Source organism: Oncorhynchus nerka, linkage group LG22 (genome assembly GCF_034236695.1).
Source record: "Oncorhynchus nerka isolate Pitt River linkage group LG22, Oner_Uvic_2.0, whole genome shotgun sequence".
Lineage (NCBI taxonomy): Eukaryota > Metazoa > Chordata > Actinopteri > Salmoniformes > Salmonidae > Oncorhynchus > Oncorhynchus nerka.
This window is the reverse complement of record NC_088417.1, coordinates 27916143-27943631: the sequence shown is the minus strand read 5'-3', so window position 1 is coordinate 27943631 and position 27489 is coordinate 27916143. Positions and strand designations below refer to the sequence as shown.

General features: G+C 41.4%; 2 protein-coding genes across 4 annotated transcripts in view; one reads left to right on the top strand and one right to left on the bottom strand.

Moving 5' to 3' along the window:
• On the bottom strand, positions 1–23542 carry LOC115105065 (glycogen debranching enzyme-like). Of its 3 annotated transcripts, none has more exons than XM_029626619.2 (31): positions 23345–23542; positions 22238–22448; positions 21515–21684; positions 20747–20950; positions 18081–18262; positions 17816–17927; positions 17449–17575; positions 16203–16546; positions 15454–15641; positions 13462–13585; positions 12174–12337; positions 11214–11315; positions 10860–11015; positions 10395–10545; positions 10068–10192; positions 9634–9746; positions 9312–9446; positions 8962–9092; positions 8609–8745; positions 8134–8267; positions 7772–7947; positions 7497–7599; positions 7061–7286; positions 6627–6738; positions 6384–6519; positions 6105–6217; positions 5678–5889; positions 5210–5307; positions 4305–4392; positions 1872–2005; positions 1–669 (listed from the first exon to the last, which is right to left on the bottom strand). In XM_029626619.2, the coding sequence occupies exons 1-31, from the start codon at positions 23424–23426 to the stop codon at positions 552–554; spliced, it is 4608 nt and encodes a 1535-aa protein (XP_029482479.1). In that variant the 5' UTR covers positions 23427–23542; the 3' UTR covers positions 1–551. The 3 variants fall into 3 exon arrangements, with proteins under 3 accessions (XP_029482479.1, XP_029482478.1, XP_029482480.1); XM_029626618.2 differs by lacking the exon at positions 13462–13585 and adding an exon at positions 12810–12933; XM_029626620.2 differs by lacking the exons at positions 1–669; positions 1872–2005; positions 4305–4392; positions 5210–5307; positions 13462–13585 and adding an exon at positions 12810–12933 and having other exon boundaries at positions 5712–5800.
• frrs1b (ferric-chelate reductase 1b) overlaps positions 23492–27489 on the top strand; it is a 25262-nt gene continuing 21264 nt past the window's right edge. The window contains exons 1-2 of the mRNA XM_029626627.2: positions 23492–23573; positions 23995–24054. The gene's annotated coding sequence lies outside the window, so the exon portion shown is untranslated. The remainder of the gene's footprint in view (positions 23574–23994; positions 24055–27489) is intronic.

The following is a 27489-nucleotide window of genomic DNA, read 5'->3' as shown; positions in this document are numbered from 1 at the left end:
GAGGATTACTTCATGATTTATTTCTACTGGTGTTATCCACACAAGTTTGGATTGGAACAAAAATGTGATTTTATAAAATATTTATTTTATTATGGTGGTGTAGCATGTGAAGCATATTCTTGTGGTGGATCTGATTCATATTTCTGATTCACAGTTTAACGTCTCATCAGTCACAAGGACAAAATAATATATATATAGTATGAGAAAGCATTTAGAATGGGAAGAAGGGACAATTCATCCCTGCAGCGATGAGAATGCAGAATTAAGAAAAAAGTACTTCTGAATGTACTGAATAGTCTAACCGATTTTAAAGCAATTAAATATGTATTGACTACAATGAACATGCAAGCCACATTTATGAAAGCATACATTGACATCGATATCAACATGTAACAAAGAGGTTTAGGGGTTTATGTTGTTTAAGGCAGTTTTGTAGAGATAGCCACATGGTTCTAGCTATGGTATGTGATAATGGTTAAAAGGGCTTCACGAAAATATTGCATAAAGGAAATATTTTTGAAAACTGCAAAAGAAAATAAGATATTCTCCATCTACAGATCATGCAGCACCTCCAGTATGGTGGCGATAGACCAGGCCTGAGTCTCACAGCTGAAGGGACAGTACTGGCCATTCTCATTAGTCAGCTCAGGTAGACCCTTCCAAGATGATCTGGTGGGTGATAAAAGACAATATTGATTATGTGACAATTATAATCAATCATATCAATTGAGTGAAACAATAAAAAAAAGTAATGTACACCTTCTTAAGGATAGGGGGCAGCCTTTTCACTTTTGGATAAATAGCGTGCACAATTTCAACTTCCTTCTACTCATGCCAGGAATATATTATATGTTTATGATTAGTAGGTGTGGATAGAAAACACTCTGAAGTTTCTAAAATCGTTTCAATCAGGTCTGACTATAACAGAACTTATGTAGCAGGCAAAACCCAGAGGAAAAACTGTTCAGAATTTATTTTTTTTTTTTTGCCTCTGACCGTTCCCTCAGTTGTCTTTGCCAAGGGATATTTGATAGCGACCATTTTACAGTTCCTATGTCTTCCACAGGATGTCACCAGTCTTTGGAATTGGGTTGAAGTTAATCATTGGTGCAATGAAGAAGAAGCACATCCTGGAACAACGTTACACTGTTGAGAGTTACGCAAGATGAAAAAAGGTGCATGGTTTGTTTACTTGCTCTATTGAATACAGATTGCCCCGTCTACAATTTGATCGATTATTAACGCTTAAAAATACCTAAAGTTGTATTACAAAAGTAGTTTGAAATATTTTGGCAAAGTTTATAGGCAACTTTTGAAATGTTTTGCAGTGACGTTGTGTTTTGGCAAGCTGTTGTTTTCCGGATCAAACTTGCTTTATAAATGGACATTTTGGGTATACATGGACGGAATTAATCGAAAAAAAGGACCAATTGTGATGTTTATGGGACATATTGGAGTGCCAACAAAGAAGCTCGTCTAAGGTAATGAATGTTTTATATTTTATTTCAGCGTTTTGTGTAGCGCCTGCTACGCTAGTTCTTTTGTTTACTACTGGTTGATGGGTGCATGCTATCAGATAATAGCTTCTCATGCTTTCGCCGAAAAGCATTTTAAAAATATGACATGTTGGCTGGAATCACAACGAGTGTAGCTTTAATTGAGTATCTTGCATGTGTGATTTAATGAAAGTTTGAATGTTATAGAATTTTATTTGAATCTGGCACTCTGCATTTCCCCAGGCAATTGGCCACTTGAGACGCTAGCGTCTCACTATCCTCAAGAGGGTACCTTTCACCTGAATTGTTGTTAAAACAATTGAGAACATTATAGCATTTGAAGTCACCTAATAAGTCTTTGTGCTTGTGTCTTACCTCTCGAAGTGGATGTTATGCCTAGAGAGGACATTCTTCACCAGGTACACAGTCTTGTCGTATATCTCTGGCCCCATCTTCTTGGCAAAGTACAGTTTGGCCCGTAGGAAATAGCCGACTGGCCAGAGCCACTCCTAAGAGAGGGAAACACACATTTACGGTTACCATAGTGCAGGGGCTCCCAAACTTTATTGGCCCGTGGCCCCATCCAGGCTGTATCACAACCGGCCGGGATTGGGAGTCCCATAGGGTGGTGCATAATTTGCCCAGCGCTGTCCGGGTTTGGCCGGTGTAGGCCATCATTGTAAATAAGAATTTGTTAACGGACTTGCCTAGTTAAATAAAAAAGGTGAAATGTAAAAACATTTTTTTATATAAAAATATTAGTGATATATAAAAATATATATATATTTTTTTTAAAGCGCGACCCCACCATGCAAAAACAGTGATGCAATCAGCAGCCAATGTAACTTTTTTATTTGGGGCCTTGACAGTATTACAAATCAGTCAGATTACGTTGAAAGAATCTTAATCTGAAGGAAGTACGGCTTGAAGTGGCTAAAATGCTTCAGAAACCTATTGGGAAATTCAAAAGATCATCAGGCAATAGTTGTTTAGGAGCCCCCACAAAGTGATGTTTCACTGCAGTCACGTGGGTGGTACTGAGATCCCCTAAATCTGCTGTTGGAGCCCATTCAAATTAGCCCCAACATTGCCTTGCTAAATCTAGTTAATTCTCTTAAAATGAAATACCATGACTGTTTTCTCATTAGTTTTACATTTTATTTGAAATGTCTGATACAACATACTCTGGTGATATCGTTATCAACCTACTGCATAACCCTTAAAAATATACATTTTTGTGTACATGGTGTGCTATTAGCATGCTAACACTCATTAAACCAGACTGGTAGATATATATAATAATATATATAATTCACAACATTTAGACAGGAGCTATAATCCAGTTACAATACAAAACCTTTTTATTTTTTACTTTGTGTCATTATCGCTTGAATTCATGCTTGGCTGAACTGGTTTCAATTGGGAAAAATTTCTTCTGTACCCCGCTTCCATAATTTTAGTTGAAAACATCACTTTCCAGTGTCGACCTGATGACTTTGTGTAGAAAAGAACATCCAGGTATTGACATTAAGGGTTGACCCATTGCCCGAAGCAAGTGAACTGAGCAGTCACAAATTAAGCCTGCTCTGAGGTTGCACCATTCTGCAGGTGATTGAGTTTTTTGTATTAATAAATCATTCTAGTAGCCTAAAACTGATCTTTGTGGTTCCTCCACATCGACAGATAATTTATGGAATTCATGGCAGTCAGCATGCAGTGAGAATTATTTTACTGACAACAACCAAAATACAAATAATTCCAGTACTGATCTCCTTGGTTCCCCCTTATATTATGTCATACTAATACAATTGCTCAGAGAAAGAGATTTTCTTTAACAAGTAGTAAAACAAAATCTAAAGAAAAACTAGTTTAATACTCCAGCACCCTCAGGATGCTGTTGACTTTAACAAGGGAAGTGGACAAGTGGAAGCAAAATAGCCCCATAACATCAATGATGCACCACCATATTTTACTGTAGGTTTGAGGTACTTTTCTGTATATGCTTCCTTTTTGAGACGCCAAACACACAAGTCGTGTGCGTGTATCCAAAGAGCTTTTTTTCCTTCATGTCATGTCACCATAGCGCCGCCTGGAGTTTGATAAACGGCATTGGCACTTGGATTGGAACCGGTGCTATGGTCAGATGACATGAAAATAGAGCTCTTTGGCCACACAGTGGTGGGTTTGGTGTTGAAAAACAGAAGCATATGCAGAATATATACTGTAAAATATGGTGGATATTTGATGCTATGGGGCTATTTTTGCTTCCACTGGTCATGGCGCCCATGTCTAATTTTCATTTTCAGGCAAGTGATCATAATTTTTTTGGAAACCCCAAAATACTCTTGTATTGCATGATGGGCAAGTGCCTTTCAGACCTTAATGTCAATCCCTGTCATCATTGCTTTCAATGTTCTTTTTTGCCCAGTTTGATTTGGTGCCTGGTCCTGTCCACTCTTCTAACGAGTCCTGCGTGGCTTCTGAGGATCGTGGAGGAATACAGAACGTCCATATTCATGAGAGTCTAAGCTTTCAGGATTGTGGTCATGACACCACCAACCGTTCAAATGTTAGAGCTAAATTTGTTGGAAGAAAACAGAAACCATTCTGTTTGCCACAACAGCATTTAGCAGATGTTAGAGGTTACTCACGTAACCGCGGTTCTATGAACCAAGTTTCTCTGGCGACCTAATTTTCAAATCAGGTGACCCCACATGGGAACACGAACCCTAGTTTGGTACCATACAATCACCATTAAGTTCCTGTCTACTGACTAATGTTTATGTGGGCTGCAATAAATGTACTTACAGGTCCTTGATGGTAGTTGAAGCCCTTAGCAACATTGAAATTCTCACTATCCAGAGTATTATCGTAGACACCACAGTACTTCATGTCACTTTATGAGGCGAAAGAAAGAGAGAAAATGTTAACTGTGGGACAAGGAGGACAGGAATGAGATAAAGAATGACTGTGGTGCCAGAACTGGGTCTAGTCCAGCTTTTCCCAAACTCAGTCCTCGGGACCACAAGACGTGTAAGTTATGGTTTTTGCCCTAACACTACACAGAGTTTGGGAAAACCTGGTCTAGTCTAATGTGTGTAAACCCTACACGACGGACAGGGGGCGCTGTTTTGAAGCCCTGCACACCCATTTTTCTAATCTTCCACCATTGTAAAAAAATATTTGAGAAGCTATAAAAATTCATTTACTAATGTCTACATTCATTTTTGCTAAATATATTACAGACACCTTAATAAATACTTTTAAATTATATTATGTGAACTGAACATAAAAACATTTACCTTAAAAGGTGTATTTTTTGAGAGTACTCCCGTTACTGCATGTCCCCACTACAATAAATATATTCCTAAATACCTGTCAATTTGTCCATTAAATAATTAATTGGGATACTATAGAATAGCATTCTTTCCTACGGAGGACTGCTTTCTTGTGAGGAGTAACAATGCGGTGGCTTCAAAGACTCTCATTGGCCAATACATAGCATCAGAAATCCAGGGTTTGTATACACCATTGGTCTAGTCTAGTAGGTCTCCAGACTACTTTGTAGCGAATTCCTGATACGCCACCAATTTCGTAACTGTTGATCCTCTTGATCTGTCCTCTACCCTCTCTGCAGTTCCGAGCTGTCTAAATAAAGCAACAGAGTGAATGTGTTACTGTAAATGGGGGTATGGATGAAGCATCCCACTCACTCTGGATCTAAGGTCTTCATTCCCAGGGGGCCGAGCAGCTTATTCTCTGCCATCTCTAGTGCCTCCCAGGCCCTTTCCACTGTGAACAGCTCTGGAGCCTGGAGAACACAGAGAGAGAAGGTACACACAGAGGTGAGATACTTGACCTAAGACGACAACTTGTAAAAGTGATACATCTTTGTAAATTGGGTTTGCAAGACTCAAATAATGTTCAGCACAAATACATTGGTAAACTCAGTACACCCACATTGAGAGGGTTAGGGTTACCCAGAGCACTGACTAGCCTAGTCTTTTCAACACCGATGAGGTAAGTAGGTAAGCCTCATCAGTGCCAGATCGGCCCATATAGTAGGGGCCTATCTTCCCGTTTCTTTAGCATGAGGCAGTTTGATGTTGTCCATTCCTTGGACAGGACGATAGGACATTAGTTACAAGGCTAATGAGGCAGTTAAAATGAGCCGTGCTTACCACCACCATGGTGATAGCAAAGTTGGGCCTGAGCTGGTAGTCACACCAGGGACTGGAGGCCCCATAGCTGTCCTTGTAGATGCCTCTCTTGTGCACCAGGTCTGGGTGTTTCTCATTGGGGTCCTGAAGGTTGTGAGACACGTAAAACATAATCTCAAAGTTCGCCTGGATCTTTCTGTTCCACTCTTCATAGGGCACAGAGATGTTACGACCTAGAAGAGAACAGATATGTCTAGCTTCACTATGGAGAAAACCCCCCCAAGCAATTTTACAATTTTAGTGAGGTTATTGTTTAAAATACAAATTTCAACATCTGAAATTACTATGTAGTAGTATCCCAATTGTCATAATGGTCTAATATTGTAACATTTGAGGATGTGAGAAAGCTGGGAAAAACATGAAGATTTGGGTTTATTCCAGAACGTACCATCACTAAGGATGGTGAGGGTTGCGTAAGGGAAGAAGCCGTGCGTATGAAGGTCCACTAACCAGCGCACTGTGGACTTACAGAGACCCACTATCTCCACTGCAGAGCCATCCCTGGAAGACACGCAGGCACAAACATGCACACCCTTGTGAAAACACTTAACTCAAGGGGAAAAGAACAAGCACTGCACATACTACAATAGATTACTATGGATATGTAGGCTTGTCCTAGACTGAGTGAAGACAAGCAACTCTTTACCAAAGGAGAGGAAAACAGTACCTAGGTGTAGCTGGGATTCCTTTGTTATGAGCCTTGTCACTCTCTCCCATCTTGTCCATCCATGTCCCGCAGTTGAAGCGATTTCCTCCATAGACAAACCCAGTGTCTTCATTCACCTTGGCCTCAACATTAAACCCTGGTAGGGAAAGACAAAAATCGGTATGATAAAACACGTAAATAGCTCATCAACCACGCCTCTAGATTTGCATGTGTGTGTAATGTGTGTGCACGTGTTTATCTTGCCTTCATCGGTCATGTTGCGATCTATCTGTGGTCCAGCGTTCCTCTCCCTGAACTCCGTCCCCTGCATATGACACGTCATCGCCTCATGAATGACATCATACAGGGGCTGGATCTGCAGAGTTAACATCACAGATACAATTTAATATGGGCAGACATTAAGGAATGACTAAATGACTAACGGTCCTGTCTAAAAGTGCTTGTTTGAACTTCTAACAATAAGCACATGTTTTTGGACTGCATCGTCAGATCTACAGAGTATGTCATATCAATAGGCTGCTATAACCAAGCCGTTTGACCCCAGACATGCCCTAGTCTCATGAGCCAGACTTAAAGTCTTGCGGTGACGAAGCGAGACCACCATGCCCCTTACTCATGCACTGGCGGGCTGTAGAGTGTGTGTGTGTGTGTGTGTGCGTGTGTTTGTGTGAACCCACCCAGGCTCCAGCGGGCTGTGGCTGGGACACATTGGTGGGATACATCCTTGACACAGGGCACATGAGGATGTTGACTCCGTCAGGCACCATGTTGCAGTAGTCCTGGATGCACTGCAGCCACCACCATACTGCGTCACGGCAGTTATAGCGGGCGCCAGTCCCCTGTCCCAGCAGGTTGGGGATCAGGCCATACCTCAGGGTGCCAGCGAACGCCAAGATTATGTTTCTATGGAAAACAGTGACAGAAATTAAAGGATTCTGATGAACTCTGATGAAGGGCAAACAAAACACTGGTGTGAAATCCATTCAATTGTTTGGCAGCATCCAAGACCACAGTTGTACTGGAGTTTGTTACTTTAAAAAAAAAAAAAAATTGAAATATATACCCATTCATCAGATAGGACTCCAATGTTCTACTGGAGAATGTGACACGTACCTGGCCTCCAGGTGTCTTCCTGTCACCAGCATCAGACCTCGCAGTGCCATGAAAGTGTCCCGGCCCCAGCAACGCACCATCCCAGCCGCAAAATGAGGAAGACCTGTAACATCAGACAGACAACCATTAGCCAACCGGTAACACAGAGACAGAGAGAGACAGAGAGAGAGAGAGAGAGCTAAAGTGTGTGGATGTATCTGTAAGTATATAGACTGATTGGCTGGTCCCCAGTAGGGATTGCCCAGAATAGAGTTGTATTGAATGAAATGCCTTACCTGCAGCCAGTGACACACAGCACTGCTCTTTCTCGTTGGTAACCCCATTGAGACGGTAGGGCACGTCAAGCAGCGTGGGTGCCAGGGGGGGAAGGGCGGGGTGCAGGCCCACTCCACACATCTGTACTGAGCCCAGAGCTAACTGCTTCACCAGGGTGGAACCGGTCTGGATGAAGCTTAGAGAACCAGAGGACAAACACACAGAGATGACAAGCTGAATTTAGAAGTTTGAGGAATGATTTCAAGTTTCACCTTTCATTCAGAACAGAATTATTTTTGTACAATTTTATTTTTAAGTACTACAAATTCAGATGTTTCGATTTCATTTATGAATAGGAATAGCTGGTTTTTATTCAACCTACTTTGACATTTTATTGAACACAATATCCAAGGCGGTGGTATAAGCCCCAACAATGATGGAGTCGAAGTAGCATGGCACCAGGTAGCGAGGGATGCACTTCAGATAGGTAAACATGGCCTGGAACCACTTGCCTACCTGAAGGGACATCAAGAGACATATTAATTAAAACAGCAAAACTGTGTGTGTCTATGGCCAGTTAGCAGGCTAAATAGACATAATCAATGCAATACAACAATGATGCTGAGTGTATGAGTGGTAAGGCTTGGTAAGGATCTGTAAAGTTCCAATTGAAGAATCACCATGGCTCTCAAAAACATTTGAGTGGACCCAAAGGAATAGACATCATCTTGACCAGATCTGGGTGCCAAATAGCAGCCTACTCCCTATGCACTAGTGCACTACTTTTGAGAGGTGCACTACATAGGGAACAGAGTGCTATTTGGGATGCCACCATGGTGAGGTTTGTCATGTTTTACCTCGCCCAGTGCTCCTCCCTTGATGACCAGCCGGTTGCTGACGTAGTCGATCATCCAATCTCCCCGTCTCAAGTTGTCACAGAAGGGGTGTCCCAGGTCGTTTTTGGGACGAATGTCCCCCATCACCGACATCAGACCTGTGAGTGTCAAAAGAGGTTACTCCATCTGACAAACAAACTCATCATACATATCCATTTCAATGTAATTAGTCCCTAAAAGGAGGAAGGGTAGCTTGGCGGTCCTGACTGGTAAATGAAAGATCATAGTTTTACGGTTCCCGGCACAAAACGGTGAACACTGCAATATGCATGCAGTAGGAGTCATGATTTTCCAGAAAGCCCCTTGTTTTGTACCTTGCAGGCCTCCGTACTTGAGACTCATCCAGGAAGGGATGTTGTAGCAGCCTCCACCGTCCTCCTGCTCTTCAGCGTCACAACGGAACAGCAACACGTTCATGTCCGCCAGGGTCACCTTGGACATAATACTGGGAGGGAGCAGACAGGTAGGAAGATTAACAGTAGGCTGGATTAACATTTACCAGTGGAAGACAGCCTATGAAAAAGTCTTACAGCAGTTGCTTAATTAGTTAACATGTCTTATGTTGCAATTAATGGGTCAGATATTAGCAGAGTTATGGGCTGAGATTCCTTACAAAAGTAACCATCAATTTACCAAGTGAAAGAATTATCTAGAGTATACGTACGCTGCCAGAGGAGTAGTGAGTATGGCTGGGGCGTTGTTGTCAGGCATACTGCCCGTCTTGTAATGGTCACTGAACTGGACCAGGTGTCTCCTCAGAACCCCCACCAGCTCCTGGGACCTGGGGTCCAGACTCACCCTGGGGACAAAGACCACGGGTTACAGACTCGTAAGGCATGACTCAAGAGTAGGAGTGCTGATTTAGGATCAGTTTTGGTTTTTCCGATCATAAATGCATATGGTATGGACACGGGGGAGACTCCTACTCCTAGACACTTGATATATACAGCACGTGAAATGACCTCAATAGGACAGTGTATTCTTACCTGAACACTATCACACTACCAGGGCTGAGGTGTTCGAATTCAATCTCCTGGACAAATTCACTGCGGCCCTTACACATGACATCATCCTGTTTCACAATCTTGCTGTCATGTAGCTGCAAGACAGTTGGAGTAGAAAGTGTTTACACCATCAGTGTCTTTCAAATTAAGTCGAATTCATATACAGGTGGTTGGAATGAAGAGACCCAAGAACAAAACCTGTTTTGTGCTACACTACACTCTGTAATTTACCAAGTGTGTATGAGACTACCATAACCATTCAACAAGAAAACAAACATGGCCAACTCTGCGACCTGAGCAAATCCTGGCCCACTTCTTTCAATAGAAAGGAATGATAGACTAGAGGGATAAGCTTGCAACTAGTATTCTAAACCAGGGTGTAAAGTAGTAATTCCATGGTGCTGTTCTCGTGTTACCTGGATGTGTTCTCTGATCTCTAATGTGTGGTCAGGGAGACCGTTGATGCTCTTCCGGTCTTTCTGGTACGACCCAGTTATCCTCTCCACGGTCCTGGCCTCCAGTACCACCTCCTCTATTTTACCTGCAGGAGAACACAGTCGACACTGACCTGATCTGGGTTTTCATGGAAACTACTAAAGGAAGTGATATCAAGATGATTAGTGATAGATAGCCTACTGCGGTGATACTCAATCTGGCTCCTGGAGAGCCACAGTAGTTCTGGCTTTTGTTATTTTGGCTGTGGCTCTCCAGGAGTAGGATTGAGGGAAACTGGGGTACTGTACCTGGGATGCACATGGGGGGAACCTCCTGTCTATATTGATAGGTCTTGGGGTTCCTGAAGGCAGTGTGACACACAGCTACCACAGACTGGTGTGTGCTGGGGCAATGTCTGGTTACTGCCACTATATCCTCATCCACCTGGTCCACATATACCTGCAAAACAAACACACACACACACGCACACTTCTTTGTTGTGTTCTTCAGTAGAAGCACTTACTCTGCAACTCTACAATTCAATATTCCCTCAAAAGTGTTTCCGCTTCTCTCAGGTTAAGTCCCTTGCTGAGCAATTCAGTTTAGTTCCCCATGTCCAGTTTCTGGATGGCCATTTTCAATAAGCCTGGTCCTGGACTAGAAAGCACTTTCCATAGAGATTCTGTATTGAGCATGCTTTATAGCTGCCCATCCGTACCCATGGCTATGTGCCCAGTGCATGTCTCAGAGTGGATCTTAGAAGTCCATCTAACCTGCGAGAAGCCCTTAGAGGCCAGTTCTTGGTGCAGCTTGTTGAGGGCCAGTTTCCCAGCGATGATACCACTCTGGGAGTTCACCTCCCCTGCAGAGGAGGGCTTGGCCTCAGAGTTCCACTTTGGATAGAAGCGCTCCTCCTTCACAACAGAGATCTGCACAAAGAACACACAGGAAGTTGGAATCAAACGTAGAACTAAACACTGTCCGTTTCATACATTGTCAGCAGTTTCAATATAGACAAGATAAATATAGAAGAGATTTTAGCTTACAGTTTTGTCTTTGAAGTGAACTCACTTTACAACACGCTCACAAAGACACACACTTTTGATAATCATGGCCCTTTTTCATACCTGGTGAGGGACCAGCTCATCATATCCTCTAGTACTGCCTGTAGCACAACTGGCCATGGAGACGATAGCAGAGCTCGGGAGGGAGTCGTACACAGAGCGAATCTACAACACAGAAGAGGAATAGTAAATAAATAACACCAACAAACAGTCACAACATCGATCAACAATAACACTACTACAAACTCAGCAAAAAAAGAAACGTCCCATTTTCAGGACCCTGTCTTTCAAAGATAATTAGTAAAAATCCAAATAACTTCAGATCTTCAATGAGCCATAAACAATTAATGAACATGCACCTGTGGAGCGGTCGTTAAGACACTAACAGCTTACAGACGGTAGGCAATTAAGGTCACAGTTCTGAAGACTTAGGACACTAAAGAGGCCTTTCTATTGACTCTCAAAAACACCAAACAAAAAATGCTCAGGGTCCCTGCTCATCTGCAAAGACTTTACTCAACATTCAATTATCTGGCAACATCTCTGGTGGACATTCCTGCATTCAGCATGCCAATTCCTCAAAACTTGAGACATCTGTGACATTGTGTTGTGTAATGAAACTGCACATTTTAGAGCGGCCTTTTGTCCCCAGCACAAGGTGCACCTGTGTAATGATCATGTTTATTCAGCTTCTTGATATGCCACACCTGTCAGGTGGATGGATTATCTTGGCAAAGGAGAAATTCTAACTAACAGAGATGTAAACAAATTTGTGCCCAAAATCTGAGAGAAATAAGCTTTTTGTGCTTATGGAAAAAAATGTGGATCTTTAATGTCAGTTCCTGAAACAAACCCTTTACATGTTGTGTTTATATTTTAATTCGGTATAAATAGGGATGTTGACAAATTCCAGTGACATATTGTATACTACCTAATTAGGACACTCATTGTCATGGGTAACAACATACACTACCTGAATAGGGGACTTGTCATGGGTAACCCCAGCTACATACTGCAAACTACCTGGACAGGGCACTCGTTGTCATGAGTAACATCCAGGAACATGGCATGGGCGATAGAGGGCACCAGAGGTCTGAGGCTGGGCTGGACGAAAGAGCCCACAGGCTCTCCACCAAACCTGTAGACCAGCCTGCCCTCCTCATGACTGTCCCCTGCACTCATAGCCTCTGAGGAAGACAGAGACAGATTATATTGTTATTGTAGAACAGGCAAATGGTTATAGCCAATATGGTCATTGCAGTCATTTATAAGAAAACAAATAACCCAGGCTGATTTAAATAGTGAATGAATTCAGTTAACTTCAAATATTACCACCAACGGTCCTTTTTTAGCCAAGAGGCGATCAATTGCAGATTTATTCAGTTTCCCGTGTATCAATATTTGATAAAAAAGGTATTTCATACCATGAACAAAGCCAATAGCCAACTTCACTAACACATATCCATGCCACATGTTGAAGCAAAACAGAAAACAGCAAACATGTATTTTTCTATTTCTATCAGATGTGTAGACTGGTCTCAGATCTGTTTGTGATCGTCAACTCCATTGCTCATTGTCAAGGAGTTGGCGAGACTGCACAAATAGACTGGCAGACAGGCTATAGATTAAGTGCCATTTGTGCATTACCCAGGCTCTTACCTCTGATGAGGGAGGTAATGGCCAGCCTAGTGACAAAGACATTGTCCAGCTCCTCGCTGCCCGTGAACAGCTCAGCCACCACATACAGGTCAGGCTTCAGCTCGCGAGCTCTCTCCAGCATGTACTACACACAGCACAGCCACCCACACCACAGGACAAAGCCAGGGCATGCAATGCAAGAAAGGCATGTGTGTGGGGGGGGGGGAAATCAGACAGAGATGAGAAAAGATAGGAGGAACAGAGGAAAGGAGGGGATTTAGAAAGTGAGATTAGATATGAGACAAGAGAGGAGGAGAGATGTGAAGGGGGACAGGCTAGGCAAGAAAGAGGGAAAATATGAAAACATCTCACACGGGGTGGGGGGGCCATGCAAAGTGTCAATTACCATGCAACAAAATGTTAATAGTGGGAAAGGAGGAGAGAGTGGTGTTGGGAAAGGTAGTAAAGATATACATTAATGAAGGAGAATTTGATCAGGATAAGTATGATGAAAATGTCAGATTCAAAGTAAGCCCGTGGCAGAAGAAGAGAATAAGATTATCGAAAGAAAGAAAGAGAAGGAAAGAAAGAACCAACATTTAGCATCATGCTCAGTCAGAATGCATCAGTCCAGTTCCCACAGTCCGACAGTACGATAAGGCAGAAGCAGTACCTCTGACCAGACTGGTAATCCCCAGGCGGTTTACAAACACATTGTCAATCAGCTCGCTGCCCGTAAAGAGTTCAGCTATCACATAGAGGTTAGGTCTGACCCCCCTGGCTGTTGCCAGCATCGCCTACAGAGCACAAGGTAAAACTTCACTTAGAGTGGTGACATGTAGCATTCATAAAGCCTTAATATGCATGATGAAGTGTCATAATTCCCTACATAATAACATTAAGGGCTACGTGGGTTCAATTGTTTTGTTGAATACTACGTACATATTTATTTGACACTAGCTATTTTAACATTCTGAATACCTATGTAAATAAAGTATTGCCGTTTTTTATATATATATATATATACACACACACAAAAACAACTGTTTTTCACTTTGTCCTTATGGGATATTGTGTGTAGACTGATGAAGAAATTAAATTGAATCCATATTAGAATAAGGCTGTAACGTAACAAGATGTGGAAAAAGTCAAGGGGTCTGAATACTTTCTGAATGCACAAGGGCAGGAACAGCCAATAGAATCACACATTCTGAGACTAGGGGAACCCAATTTTGAATCTAGAAAACTTTGAAATATCTTCAGAAAGTTTTTCGCCGAGCAATAAAAATAAGATCTTTTTTTTAAACCTTTATTTAACTAGGCATGTCAGTTAAGAACAAATTAGGATTTACAATGACGGACGACACTGGGCCAATTGTGGGCCTAGAATCGAACCAGGGACTGTAGTGATGCCTCTTGCACTGAGATGCAGTGCCTTAGACCACTGCGCCACTCGGGAGCCCAAGAATAGTAGCTACTGTATGTTTCCATGAATTTAGAAAGTTAGAAAATATTCTGAACAAAAATATAAAAGGCAATATGCAACAATTTCACAGTTCATCTAAGGAAATCAGTCAATTTAAATACATTTATTAGACCCTAATCTATGGATTTCACATGACTGGGTAGGGGTGCAGCCATGGGCCTGGGAGTGTTTTTCCCCACAAAAGGGCTGGTCTCAGACAATCAAGCAGGCGAAGAAGACAGATGTGGAGGTCCTGGGCTGGCGTGGTTACACGTTGTCTGCGGTTGTGAGGCCGGTTGGATGTACTGCTAAATTCTCTAAAACGACGTTGGAGGCGGCTTATGTTAGAGAAAGGAACATTCTATTCTTCGGCAAAAGCTCATGAAACATGGGACCAACACTTTACATGTTGCATTGATATTTTTGTTTAGTATAGATGCAACAATTTCCTGCTAGGGTGCATTTCCATTTAACTATCTTGCATCAGTAAAAACAGCTGGACATAACGACGTAACTATTTTTTTTGTTTTTTGCAAAACCCAAGTGTCGAAATAAAAACCACAAAAGTTATAGTGCTTCCATTACCCATTTAGGCTGATTGTCAGCTATTTATTAATGTAGGCTGAATGTCCTCCTACCTATTTGTTTAAGGTCTCAGGTAGCCAGCAAAAGCCAGCACAGATAGAATGCAACATTATTTTTATAGCCTAGTTGAAAAATTTGATCAAGTAAGCAGTAGACATTTAGAATTAAATGTGGAGTGGGGCTTTATAGTTATCACGTGCTCAGCGTACTATGACTTATTATGACTTCCAATGTGGCACCGTCATAGGATGCCACCTTTCCAACGAGTCAGTTCGTCAAATTTCAGCCCTGCTAGAGCTACCCCGGTCAACTGTAAGTGCTGTTATTGTTAAGTGGAAAATCTAGGAGCAACAACGGCTCAGCCGCGAAGTGGTAGGCCACACAAGCTCACAGATGTAAACAATGTAAAAAAAGAAATTGCCAACGTTTACTGACACCGGTCATATTCAGAGGGTGTTGCGTGTTCGTAAATTCATCAGTTATTCTGCGCTCTCGCACTCTCAGATGAGATAGCCAAAGTGAATTTACGAACGCACCCTAAGTGTATCACTGAAAATATTCACCAGGATATGTAGCTATGAATGGCGCATCTACAGTCAGATCAGCATACTGTACCTCGGCCACATGTAGAGGAGTGGAGTGACAGTTGTCCAAGCGCACGCCCGCAAAGTGTTGGGCTGTGATCTCTGTATACTTCTTCATGTGGGCCCACAGGTAGGGACAGTCCGCTGGTTTCTCACCGTAACGCAGCTTCACACTGTCTCCCCAGCAGATCAGCTCCCTCCTCAGGTACACATTAGAGCCTAGAGACAGGGAGGACACAGGGGAGTTGCACACCATCACACTAGTTGGGTTGAAATCAAATGATATCTAAACCTTATATTAGAAAATAGTCACATTTCTCAAGGAAAAGTACATTATCATCTTCTGGCATAGGATGGATATAACAATCCTAATGTACCATAAATCAAATGTTTTTATTTCACATTTATTTAAGTAGGCAAGTCAGTTAAGAACAAATTCTTATTTACAATGACGGCCTACACCAGCCAAACCTGGACGACGCTGGGCCAATTGTGCGCCGCCCTATGGGACTCCCAGTCACGACCCATCGTGATTCAGCCTGGATTCGAACCAGGGTGATTGTAGTGACGTCTCTATGACTGAGATAGAGACGGCCTTAGACCGCTGGTGGCCTTAGACCGCTGCGCCACTCGGGCACTACATGTTTTCATGTCAAGTGGTCAGTAAATACCCAAGGTCCTTACAAACTTTTCAAAGAGAAGTATGTGAATACTGAGCATGTTCTATCTGTTTAACTCGACCGGTCTGTAGAAATAGTTAGAACAGAACTATCAGCTGACCTGGCTCTGCAAAGTTCCTCAGGGGGTCGTCTGACATCACCCAGCCGTTGTGGGCCAGGAAGTGACACGCTTTGTCTGTCTGGCTCATCAGCTGCATTTCCTGGTCAAAGGTCAAGTTGTCCTCAAACGGGAAGGTGAAATATCCACACACCACTGGATGGTTCCTGGTAATAGGTCCCAACTTAGGCCCGTGGTCTGCAAGGCGTTCGTACACTACATTTCCAACAATGCAGTTGGTGGCCTGTTCCTCATGGTAGTGCATCTCCTTATAGCGCTCCACATTCAGCTCCTCCAGTCTGTTCCTCAACCAGTTACAACACTCCTGGATGGATGAGGGCTCATTGCTGGAAATCAAAATCGAATTTTATTGGTCACATCCACATATTTAGCAGATGTTATGCCGGGTGTAGCAATATGTAACTATATGAGTGGCACAGAAGCATTTGTAGACCCAACAGTGGTGACAAAGCAAATCCCATCTTAAGATAAATCTGGATCATTGCTTCAAAGAATTCCTGTTTATCTCAAATGGGTTTAAAACACCCTTGCAAAGTGTCTTAGCGGATGCAAAGATGGGTTAACAAGCAAAGTAATTGTCTTATAGAAGGTAGAATACGCTACAAGAAAGGTGATCGGCATAGCAGTGACTCTATGAGCAGGTCTGCTGCTGAATTTATTATAGATCCCCATTAGTTCCTGCCAAGGCATCAGCTAGTCTTCCAGTGGTACAGTTATACATTATAGTACATTCATAAAAGATTTCACAACATTAAGTGTGTGAACTCGGGCCTTTACTCTACTACTATAAATCTACTACACAAAATCCATGTGTACATGTGCGTATAGTATTGTGTGTTCGTATACATGTGTCTATGTTTGTGTTGCTTCACAGTTGCTGTTCCCGAAATCAAATTTTACTGCTTGCATGAGTTACTTGATGTGGAATAGAGTTCCATGTAGTCATGGCTCTATGTAGTACTGTGAGCCTCCCATAGTCTGTTCTGGACTTGGGGACTGTGAAGAGACCTCTGGTGGCATGTCTTGTGGGGTATGCATGGTTGTCCGAGCTGTGTGCCAGTGGTTCAAACAGACAGCTTGGTGCATTCAACATGTCAATACCTCTCACAAATACAAGTAGTAGTGAAGTTAATCGCTCCTCCACTTTGGACCAGGAGAGATTGACATGCATATTATTCATGTTAGCCCTCTGTGCTCTCTGTAATGGTGTATCCTAAAGCGAACCCACCCATTGGGTATGAAGGTCTCCAAGGCTGAGGTCATGTCCACGGTGTTACCGAAGCGTCGACAATGGGGGTCCGGGAGGATCCTCAGACGCTTCTTATCCTCATTCTCTAATCTCACTGCTTTGCCTCCTGGGTAGAAAACATCAAACACAAAAATACTGAAGAAGATTAGTGCACCAGATGTTTAGTGCGAGCTGATTGCTACTTCAACAGTGGAAGCACAATATCTGGAACACAAATAACTTGTTTCAAATGATTTCCTGGGGTGGCTCAAGTGATATTAAAAACATCATTCACCATTCATCCCATTCAACATAATTCAATGTAATGACACTGAAATACAAGTCCTGAGTGGTTGGTAGCCCTTACCTGCCTGAAGCAGCTTCCTGAACTGTTCCACAGCCTTCTCCACGTTCACCTGGTAGAACTCCCACAGCTTGGTCCTGGGGTAGATCTCATCCCAGAGGACACCTCGCAGCATCTACAAGAGGAGGCAATCAATCAATCCAACTTTGTCCTAAGAGGGACACTTGGGTTGAAAGTAGGGTTACTCAAAATATCTCTTCATTAATTGGATTGACAATTTTCCTATTTCAATACAGTACAAAACAGAAGGGTAACCCAACCAACTCACGTGGAGTTGGTGTTCATTCTCGATGTGAGCAGGAACACCATGGCCACTGTACTTCCCGTCTGCGATGTCACAGGTGAGGTGCCACAGAGCCCTGTCCAGCACCCAGGCTGGCTTCAGGTGAGGCGAGTTCACCAGATTATAGCCACACTCAGGGTGTAGACATAACCACCTACTGTTAGCAGCTAAGGAGAGAGAGGGGCTGTTACTAACTGTTACTAGGTTGTAGCCATACACACTGGGCACAGACGTCACTTCATTGAAATGACGCAGAAACAACGTTGATTCAACCAGTGTGTGCCCAGTAGGTGCAGCCACAACCACTTACTCACAGCTAGGAGGGAAAGAAGGTAACAGTTGTTAAAAATGACAGAGGAAGAATGGATCTAACCCCAGTAGGGAATTCTCTCCAATGTCATGGAATAAGACATATTTGGAACACATTCAACATTGCTTGAATGGTCATTTGCGGGTCGTACTTAAGAGATCAATAAACTTAAAAACACTAAAGGGGTAGGAGTTGTGCAGTGCACCCTAACACCATTGCCCTTTACATAGGACAAACATTGCAGAGGCAGCTGTGGCTCTTGCATCATGGTCTCAGTTTCCTCGGTCAGCATTTAGCCTCTTCACATTGAAGGTCAGATTGAAGTATTCCCCTTTGCAATGAACCAGCCAATCACTCCATGACACTGTCTGTGTCCCAAATGGCACCCCATCTCCTATATAGTACACTACTTTTGACCAGAAAGTAGTGCACGGAATAGGGAATATGATGCCATTTGGGATGCATCCTGTGTCTTCAAAGGCAACTGAGTGAGGGGTGTTTAAAATGTTGCCACACTGCCACACCATGTTCACACCTTCATTAGTTATTGGTGCTTATGATAGGGGTGGAAAGATAACCATGGCTCCCCCATGTCTGCAGCACAATGTGTGAAGCTGAGCTTCTGATGACATTTTTGCCTAATAGTGGATTGTAATAAATGTGGTTGTTTGACTGTGCGCTCTCTGTGACATGATTGTTTCAATTTATGACTAAGTGCTTCAACTTTCACCGTTGCTATGGACATCCAACACATGATTGTTCTATTAATTTGTACTGTTAGTGTTATCACAATGGTTGTTACCATTGAATTGATCAAATGTATGTTTGGTGACAAGAAGTCAAACATGTTTATTAAATCAGTATTTTCATTGTGTACTTCTAGTAAGGATATAGGATAACCTGCTGTTCACATACCATCTTCCTCTGTCCATTAACACATGATGTAAAGGATGCAAATCTCTCCTCGCATACTGGCTAATGCATTGGCAGTAGTCCTGCTGACCATACTTGAGTGGTTGCCAAAGTCCACTACAACCTGGCACCAGTTTCTCTGTCATAGCCTTTAAACTACTAGAAGGGCCTGAGTCACCATGACCCTGCAATATATTCATGATACAATTTTGATAAATATACATGCATTTCCTTTTAAGCTGGAATCTTGGGTAACATTGTTTGTTTTGCTGTATAAAAACACCCTGTTATTGGGCCTCCTGAGTGGCGCAGCGGTCTAAGGCACTGCATCGCAGTGCTAGAGGAGTCACTACAGACCCGGGTTCGATCCCGGGTTGTATCACAACCAGCCGTGATCGGGAGTCCCATAGGGAGGCGCACAATTGTCCCAGCGTTGTCCGGGTTAGGGGAGGGTTTTTCTGGGTGGGCTTTACTAGGCTCATCGCGCTCTTGTGGCAGGCCAGGCACCTGCAGGCTGACCTCAGTCGTCAGTTGAAAGGCGTTTCCTCCGAACACATTGGTGCGGCTGGCTTCCGGGTTAAGCAGGCGGGTGTTAAGAACCGCGGTTTGGCGGGTCATGTTTCCAAGGACGCATGACTTGACCTTCGCTTCCTGAACCCGCTGGAGAGTTGCAGCGATGAGACAAGATCGAAATTGAGGAGAAAAAAAGGGGGTAAAACACCCACAAAAAATAACACACTGTATTTGGTATATTTGAAAGGGATAAGGGGTAAGAAACATGGGAAATTTTCAGTCAGGCTCTTGATATTTACCCCATTGCATTTTATGATGGGTTCACACCATGACTATGAAAGATGAAAGATTGAAAGATTTACAAGCAAATATTTATGTTTTGTGTTGGATTCTAAACTTGTGAAGTATGTCATTTTCAAAGATCTGAAAATTCTGGACACTAAAGCCACTTGCTGTCCTGAAGATTATGAAGAGTATTAAGGCCATTTTAAAAAGGGAGCTACTACATATCACCTCTGCAAAGTTATATATTATATCAAACCCAGGTTATCTGAGAAGAGACTTTGCTAACCCATATTTTACTATCAGTCAGTCCTGCAAGCCTTCCCTGTGGCTTGGGAATAGTACCCAGAAGGTCAGCCATAACTCTTCATGAAACACTATCTTCTGAAGAGCTTAGAGATGAGATCCCCTGTCTCTATAAATGGCAGCATGGATAGGTATTTACATATCCAAGCGGTATGTTACGTAGCCTACCACACCACCATTCACAAAATGGAATGCATTCATCCTACTGTGTCGAGACAGTGTGAGCCGATGCTCATGTGTAGAGTGCACCAAATGATGCCCTATTCCTTTAATAGTTCATTACTTTTGACCAGGGACTATAGTGGTGCACTATATACTAAAACAATACCTGTATGGTTGTAGACCACGTCAGTGATGCAGACCATGTTCCACTCTTTCTTCAGTTTCTCCACCAGGTTGCCCACATCCTTCCAGGTGTAGTTCTTCCCTTCAGTAGAAAACTCTGGGTTGAGCTCCAGTTGGTCGGCCAGAGAATAGCAGGAGCGAGACATCCCTAACTTCTGCAGCGGGGTGAAGTGGATCATGTTATAACCTAGGGAGAGAGAGAGAGAGAGAGTTTAGATAAAAATATATTATGAATGAGAAATGTTAATCTATGAACCCACAGTAACAATTATGCTATAGGTACGTTACATGTTTTGCAATGAACCCAATGCGTGTCTGGACAGACAGATATTAAGAAACAAACACTGCAAATATTTTTCGCAGATATTAGAATGGGTCAATGCCCACCAGTATAACCAAACAGATCTCAACCACTGTGTGATTATCCCCCAAACCACAACTCTTTGTACAGCACAATCTATACGATGAACCAATAAAGATGAACTCTGTATTTGTTAGTATCTGTACTTTTGAACTGCAGACACATGATTAAGAACAAGCAAAAACAATTGCTGTGCTTTCAAAAATAATTATTTACTTCAGCAATTTAAACCAAATTAAATATGTGACAGTGTGACACTTATGAGGAGGACGGGAATTTTTCCTGACCACGTAACCCGAGCAGGAGAAAAACCCATTTATACTGACGAAGACAATAGCCATGCTTCTGATTGTTGGCCAGCTGACTATGGTATCCCATTCTGCCCCTCACCGGTCTCCTTGGCAACCCTGAGCCTGTCCTGCCATTCGTCCAGAGGCCCCAGGCACTTGGCCAGGTATGTCTGAATGGCAATACAGTCCAGGGGTAGGACATGGTTATCAGCACCCACACGCAGCACTGGGTCCACCACTATGTAGCCACTACCAGTCTTCTCTTCAGTCCTAGGAATCACAGACCAGATCAGGCAATACAACAGGCAACGAGATCAATCAACAGCATAACGTGTATGAGATAAAAGGGTTGACTATTGAGGTTGAGCCCCAAAATCACCTGTAGGTTTGTTAAATAATAATATTTATTATTAGAATTATTATTAGGGTTATAGGGTGCTTATATAGTCCTGTTTCACTGCATGTGCAAGTGGGTAACCTGTACAAGTGTGAGGCGTGAAATGGAAATATGTTTTTTGCATATCTCACTCCCCCTGAGACACTCTCGGAGACTGGTGTCACAGACAGGGATTTAACTGTGATTCACCAGTTTACATTGTGACTCATGTCTTGTTTTCAATCGAACACATCATGATTAGATGTCAGAAATCAAAAAGAACAGTGGATAAACAGTGCTGGCTTACCAACAACCCCACATATCTAGTACATTTTGATTCAATGTGAAAGTACTGCACACAGAACAGTGAACGGGAATCTATCTTGTACCCTGCAAATAACTAGATGTGTGTACACTCCTTCTGAACAAGAAACAGTGCTTTCTTACCCAGCACAAAAGTAATACTGGTAGGACCCTGCCACCTGCAGGTCCAGTTTGCAGTACTTGTCCGAGTCATCCTCTCTCCCTGTTGGGTTTATCCAGTTCAGAGGCCAGAACTTAAGCCGGTCAAACTTCTCTCCCTCCGCAGGGTAGTTAGTGTGGACCTGCACATGCCTCCCCTGCAGAGTGGGCCCCAACCGGAACTGGAGCTCAAAGCCTGATGGTAGAATAATAATAGTATGTCATTATATAATAACAAGTAATACACAAGCAGGATATGTGCTAAAAGCACTGCTGGAGTCTACAGTGAAATCAGAAAGGTTCACCCTGGACAATGACTGGAACTAATAATGTCCTAATGGTAAAATGTCAACTTGGAAAACACATAGGCAGCTGTTATGGTGTCCTGCCAATCAAATGTGCATTAAAACTCAGTTTAAAAACAAATCCAATGTCTGAAGTGATGCCCGCCCAAGCAATTGATCTTGCCAAACAGTAGAAACAGTACAGCTAAGCCACAGAGAACACAAGGCCTTTTACCATGCTATTTATAGCTGCAAACTTTTCACTAGAATATTTCAAGATAGGCTACTTCACTCAAGTGTCAAATGCATAGCAATGTTCAGCCCATGCCTAGCCTACCACTCCCCCATTAACTAAATGTGCATTTCAATGTCTATATTTTCAACAGCAGGAATAATATCCATCCTGGGGGTAAAATAAAAGCAAGATAGCACCATACAAAAAAACAATTGTCTAATAATGACAAACTTTAAATAGCCTATAATTCGCATGACTGAGTCTGTTCCAAAAACTTCGTAAATAACAAGGTTGCCAACAAACAACGCATACAAAGTTGTATAGCGGCAGAATAAGATACTCACTCACCACGTGAATTAAAACGTTAAGAATAAACTACGTGGTTAGTTAGCGAGGTGAATTGGTCATGCTACTTTGTATGCGTTGTTTGTGGGCATCCTTGTACTTTACGACGTTTTTGGAACAGATTCCTGTTGGAACGTTCCACAAATTATACCCAGTAGTTTTTGTTTGTATTATTCGCAAGTGCAAATGTGAAGTTGCCCAGGATTTGAATGGCCATTGCCTACATACCTTGCTCTAGTCGGAACAGAGTCCTCTCTAGTCGCTCCATGTCATTCAGGAACAGTACTCTGGTCTGTCTGCTTCGAACCATTTTGACGTTCCTTTTTTAGGGTGTCCTTTTCAAGCAGGAAGCGGTGCCCCCAGATTCCTACATGACACTCACTTCAATAGGGGGAGAGACCGAAGTCATGAGAGATAACGCCACCGTGTGAAAGAACACGCTATCCTGCAGCACAACGTAAATACATTAGGCTAGCCTACGTGAATGTATGTGTGTCCATGGGTTTCATATGTACGTAACTGGCCACTGTAGCCTATTCATAAATGTCTCTCTAAATACAAAAAGAAATTGAACTGTATTTTAAGACGGTTAAATGCTCTACTAACAAAAAAGCTGTTAGAATTGTAAGTATATGCATGTCCCTTAAGGTCCTTGTGTAATTGTAATGTGATATTGTACCCCCTAGCTCGATTGTCCATTGTTTGTAATCTAAGTATGCTTGTGTTCCCTCATGTGCTTTATGTATTGATTTGTTGTTAATAAAACAATTTTTTTTAAATAAATAAATAAAAATTAAAAAATGTCTCTCTAAACGTAAGGAACAGCATAGGCCTATACATGTCGCTTTTATTGCTGTTCACACATGATTTTTATTCAGATCCCCATTAGCTGTTCAAGAAGGCGGAGAAATTCTTCCTGGGGACCACATTCATCAAAAGTAAGTTAAATAATAGTTAATATCTTACTAAAAACAACACCAAAACTGTTTGGCTGTATTGAAATATAGATTTCTATTTATATCTTCAGCCCTGGTAGAAGAAACGACACATTGTAACTATGAACGATTTTACACGTTACAATAGTTGCAACATAATAGTAACATGTTTCTTTGCTAGAGGTGAATCATCTTGTTTTTCCGTGTGCTCACTGCCAGTGTTGCCAACTCATTTTCAGGGCAGGTTGATTTGTTGCTAAATGACGTTGTGATGTCATTGCGTGATAACGTAAAACGGTGTCATTACGTAGAATACACATTAACGTTACTCAAATTGACTACATTGATATCAACATATTGACCCCTGATACGAACCTTGGTAGAGCATCCTACTGGAAGCTAAATAGCTCATTATTAAATAATGATATAGTTAAATTTGAGGTTAAAGATCTGCTCTCACACTTTTGGGAAAGGGCTTGTGAAGAAAAATCTTGTTGCAAGAACTGGGAGCTCTTTAAATTTGAGATGTCCAAATACCTTAGAAAATAAGAGCTGAGGAGGAAAAGGTGATCATTAAGATAACTTCCCTTTCTCAGAGGTCCCCAGCCGACCTCTTGGGGGAGGAGAAGATGAAACTAATTGAGTTACAAAATAAACTGGATAATACAGTATATATCAATTAAAAGCAGAAGGAGCCTTTATTAGATCTAGGAAAAAATGGATTGAGGAGGGAGGACAGAATTCATCCTATTTCTTTAGACTTGAGAAATCTCACTCTAAAAATAACACTATCCATAAGTTAAACATTGATGGCGTTATTACAGATGACCAAAAATTAATTGCTAAATACTGTAGCAATTTTTACAGAAAATTGTATAGCTCTACGTACTGTCAGGAATCCATGTTTTTTAACTCACTGAATAATGTTCACTCTATCAGTGATAAAGAATCTAAACAGTGTGATTAACCCATCAAAGTTGAAGAGATTATAGAGTCTATCAAACATCTAAAGAACAATAAATCACCAGGTGTTGATGGAATTACATCTTTTTAGAGAGTATTAAAAACAATGTTCTCCCTCCTACAATGAGTCAGGGGTTAATAACACTGATACCTAAGCCTAAAAAATAAGTGCTGCTCATCGATAACTGGCGTCCAATTTGTCTTCTTAATAATGACTATAAGATATTAGCCTTACTACTTGCAAAAATAATTAAAGAAGTCCTGGATGCAATCATTGATGAAACACAGTCTGGCTTCATGAGGAACAGACATATTTCTAACAATGTCAGACTAGTATTAGACATACTTGACTACTCAGACCTAATAACTGGGGATAGCTTCATATTAGTTTTTAGATTTTTATGAAGCATTTGACACAGTAGAGCATCAGTTCCTCTTCCACTCCCTTGAGAGACTTTGCTTTGGGGAATTTTTCTGTAAGGCTATTAAGACTCTCTATGCAAATGGTAACAGCTCTATCAAATTGAAACATGGCACCTCACCTAGATTTGAGTTAAAGAGAGGAATTAGGCAAGGTTGTCCTATCTCTCCGTACTTGTTTTTATTAATCACCCAACTTCTTTCAAATTCTTTAAATAATATTCCTGTACAAGGTATTTCCATAGCTGGTAAAGAAATTATTATAAGCCAGCTGGCAGACGATACTACACTTTTTCTGAATGACGCTAACCAAATTCCCATATCGATCAATGTGATACAATCCTTTTCCAACGCGTCTGCTCTATATCTTAACATTAATAAATGTGAACTCATAGCTGTCAAAGATTGTGTGACACTTTCATATTATGGTATTCCAGTAAAAGAAGAACTTACACATTTAGGCATAACCATTACAAAGGATCAGAAGTCTAGAGGCTTACTAAATTTTAACCCTCTTATTAAAAAAACCCAGAAGAAACTAAATCAATGGCTACAGAGGGACTTATCTTTAAAAGGTAGAGTCCTGATAACCAAGGCTGAAGGTATCTCTAGACTAACATATGGTGCTCTATCTTTATATCTTGACAGTAAAATAAGCAAGGAGATAGACCAGATGCTTTTCAACTTTCTTTGGAGAAACCGTACCCATTACATTAGGAAAACTGTTGTAATGAGCACTTATGAGAATGGTGGACTGGATTTTCTGGACTTTACTACTTTAAATAATATTTTTAAGATCAATTGGATAAAACAATTCCTAAGAAGACCCACTTCTATCTGGAATTTTATTCCTCATCATGTCTTCTCTACTTTTGGTGGCCTTAACTTCATGTTGTTTTGCAATTATAATATTGACAAAGTTCCAGTGAAACTTTCTGCTTTTCATCGGCAGGTTCTCTTGTCATGGTCCTTAATTTATAAACACAATTTTTCTCCACACAGATATTATATATGGAATAATCGGGATATATTGTATAAAAATACCTCATATATACCTTATATTGGTTCCGAAATAATATCCTATTGGTGAGCCAACTGGTAAATGCAGAGGGTCTTTTACTCAGTTATAAAGAATTCTTATCACTTTACAAGGTCCCTGTAACACCTAAAGATTTTGCAATTGTTTTAGATGCCATTCCCTCAGGTGTTGCTATGTTATTCAGGAACGTGTCAAGACCTGACCCTCAGAGCCTACCTTCTATTGACCCTGTTGACTCATCAGTAGGAAAGATTTGTTTCTCTTTTGGTCCATTCAACAACAGAGCGATACGATCCTTGCTTCAGCAGGATATTGTATCTATACCTTATGTCATGCCTTATTGGAATAGATTTATTGATAATATCTGTTGGGAAAAAGTTTGGATGTTGCCACACACATACCTACTTGTTAACAAAATTAAGGAAGTTTCCTTAAAAATGATTCATAAATATTATCCTGCCAACCACTATATGAAGAAGTTTAAGGAAAACATCAACTCAAATTGCTCCTATTGTAATGACCACTCAGAAACAGTGTTGCATCTTTTTTGGCATTGTATGCATGTAAGAAAACTGTGGCAAGACATCAGTAGGTTTATAATTGAACACATTTATGAAGATTTTACACTGTTGTGGAGAGATGTACTGTTTGGATTCTTTACATACAATAGAAATAAGCTGAAACATTTTTATGTAATTCATTTCATTATTCTTTTGGCCAAATTTCATATACACAAATGTAAATTTACAAACAGAAAAACACATTTTCGTACCCTACAAAAAGAAATTGAACTGTATTTTAAGACGGTTAAATGCTCTACTAACAAAAAAGCTATTAGAATTGTAAGTATATGCATGTCCCTTAAGGTCCTTGTGTAATTGTAATGTGATATTGTACCCCCTAGCTCAATTTTCCATTGTTTGTAATCTATGTATGCTTGTGTTCCCTCATGTGCTTTATGTATTGATTTGTTGTTAATAAAAATAATAAAAAATTAAATTAAATTAAAAAATACT

Bases quoted from the DNA above. Each gene is read 5' to 3' on its own strand.
- LOC115105065 (XM_029626619.2), bottom strand. From the start codon at position 23,426: ATGGTTCGAAGCAGACAGACCAGAGTACTGTTCCTGAATGACATGGAG. The intron at 9,747-10,067 runs GTAACACGAGAA...ACTGTCTTGCAG, and splicing joins AGATCAGAGAACACATCCAG to CTACATGACAGCAAGATTGT. The intron at 8,268-8,608 runs GTAAAACATGAC...ATGTCCCTTCAG, and splicing joins AGGGAGGAGCACTGGGCGAG to GTAGGCAAGTGGTTCCAGGC.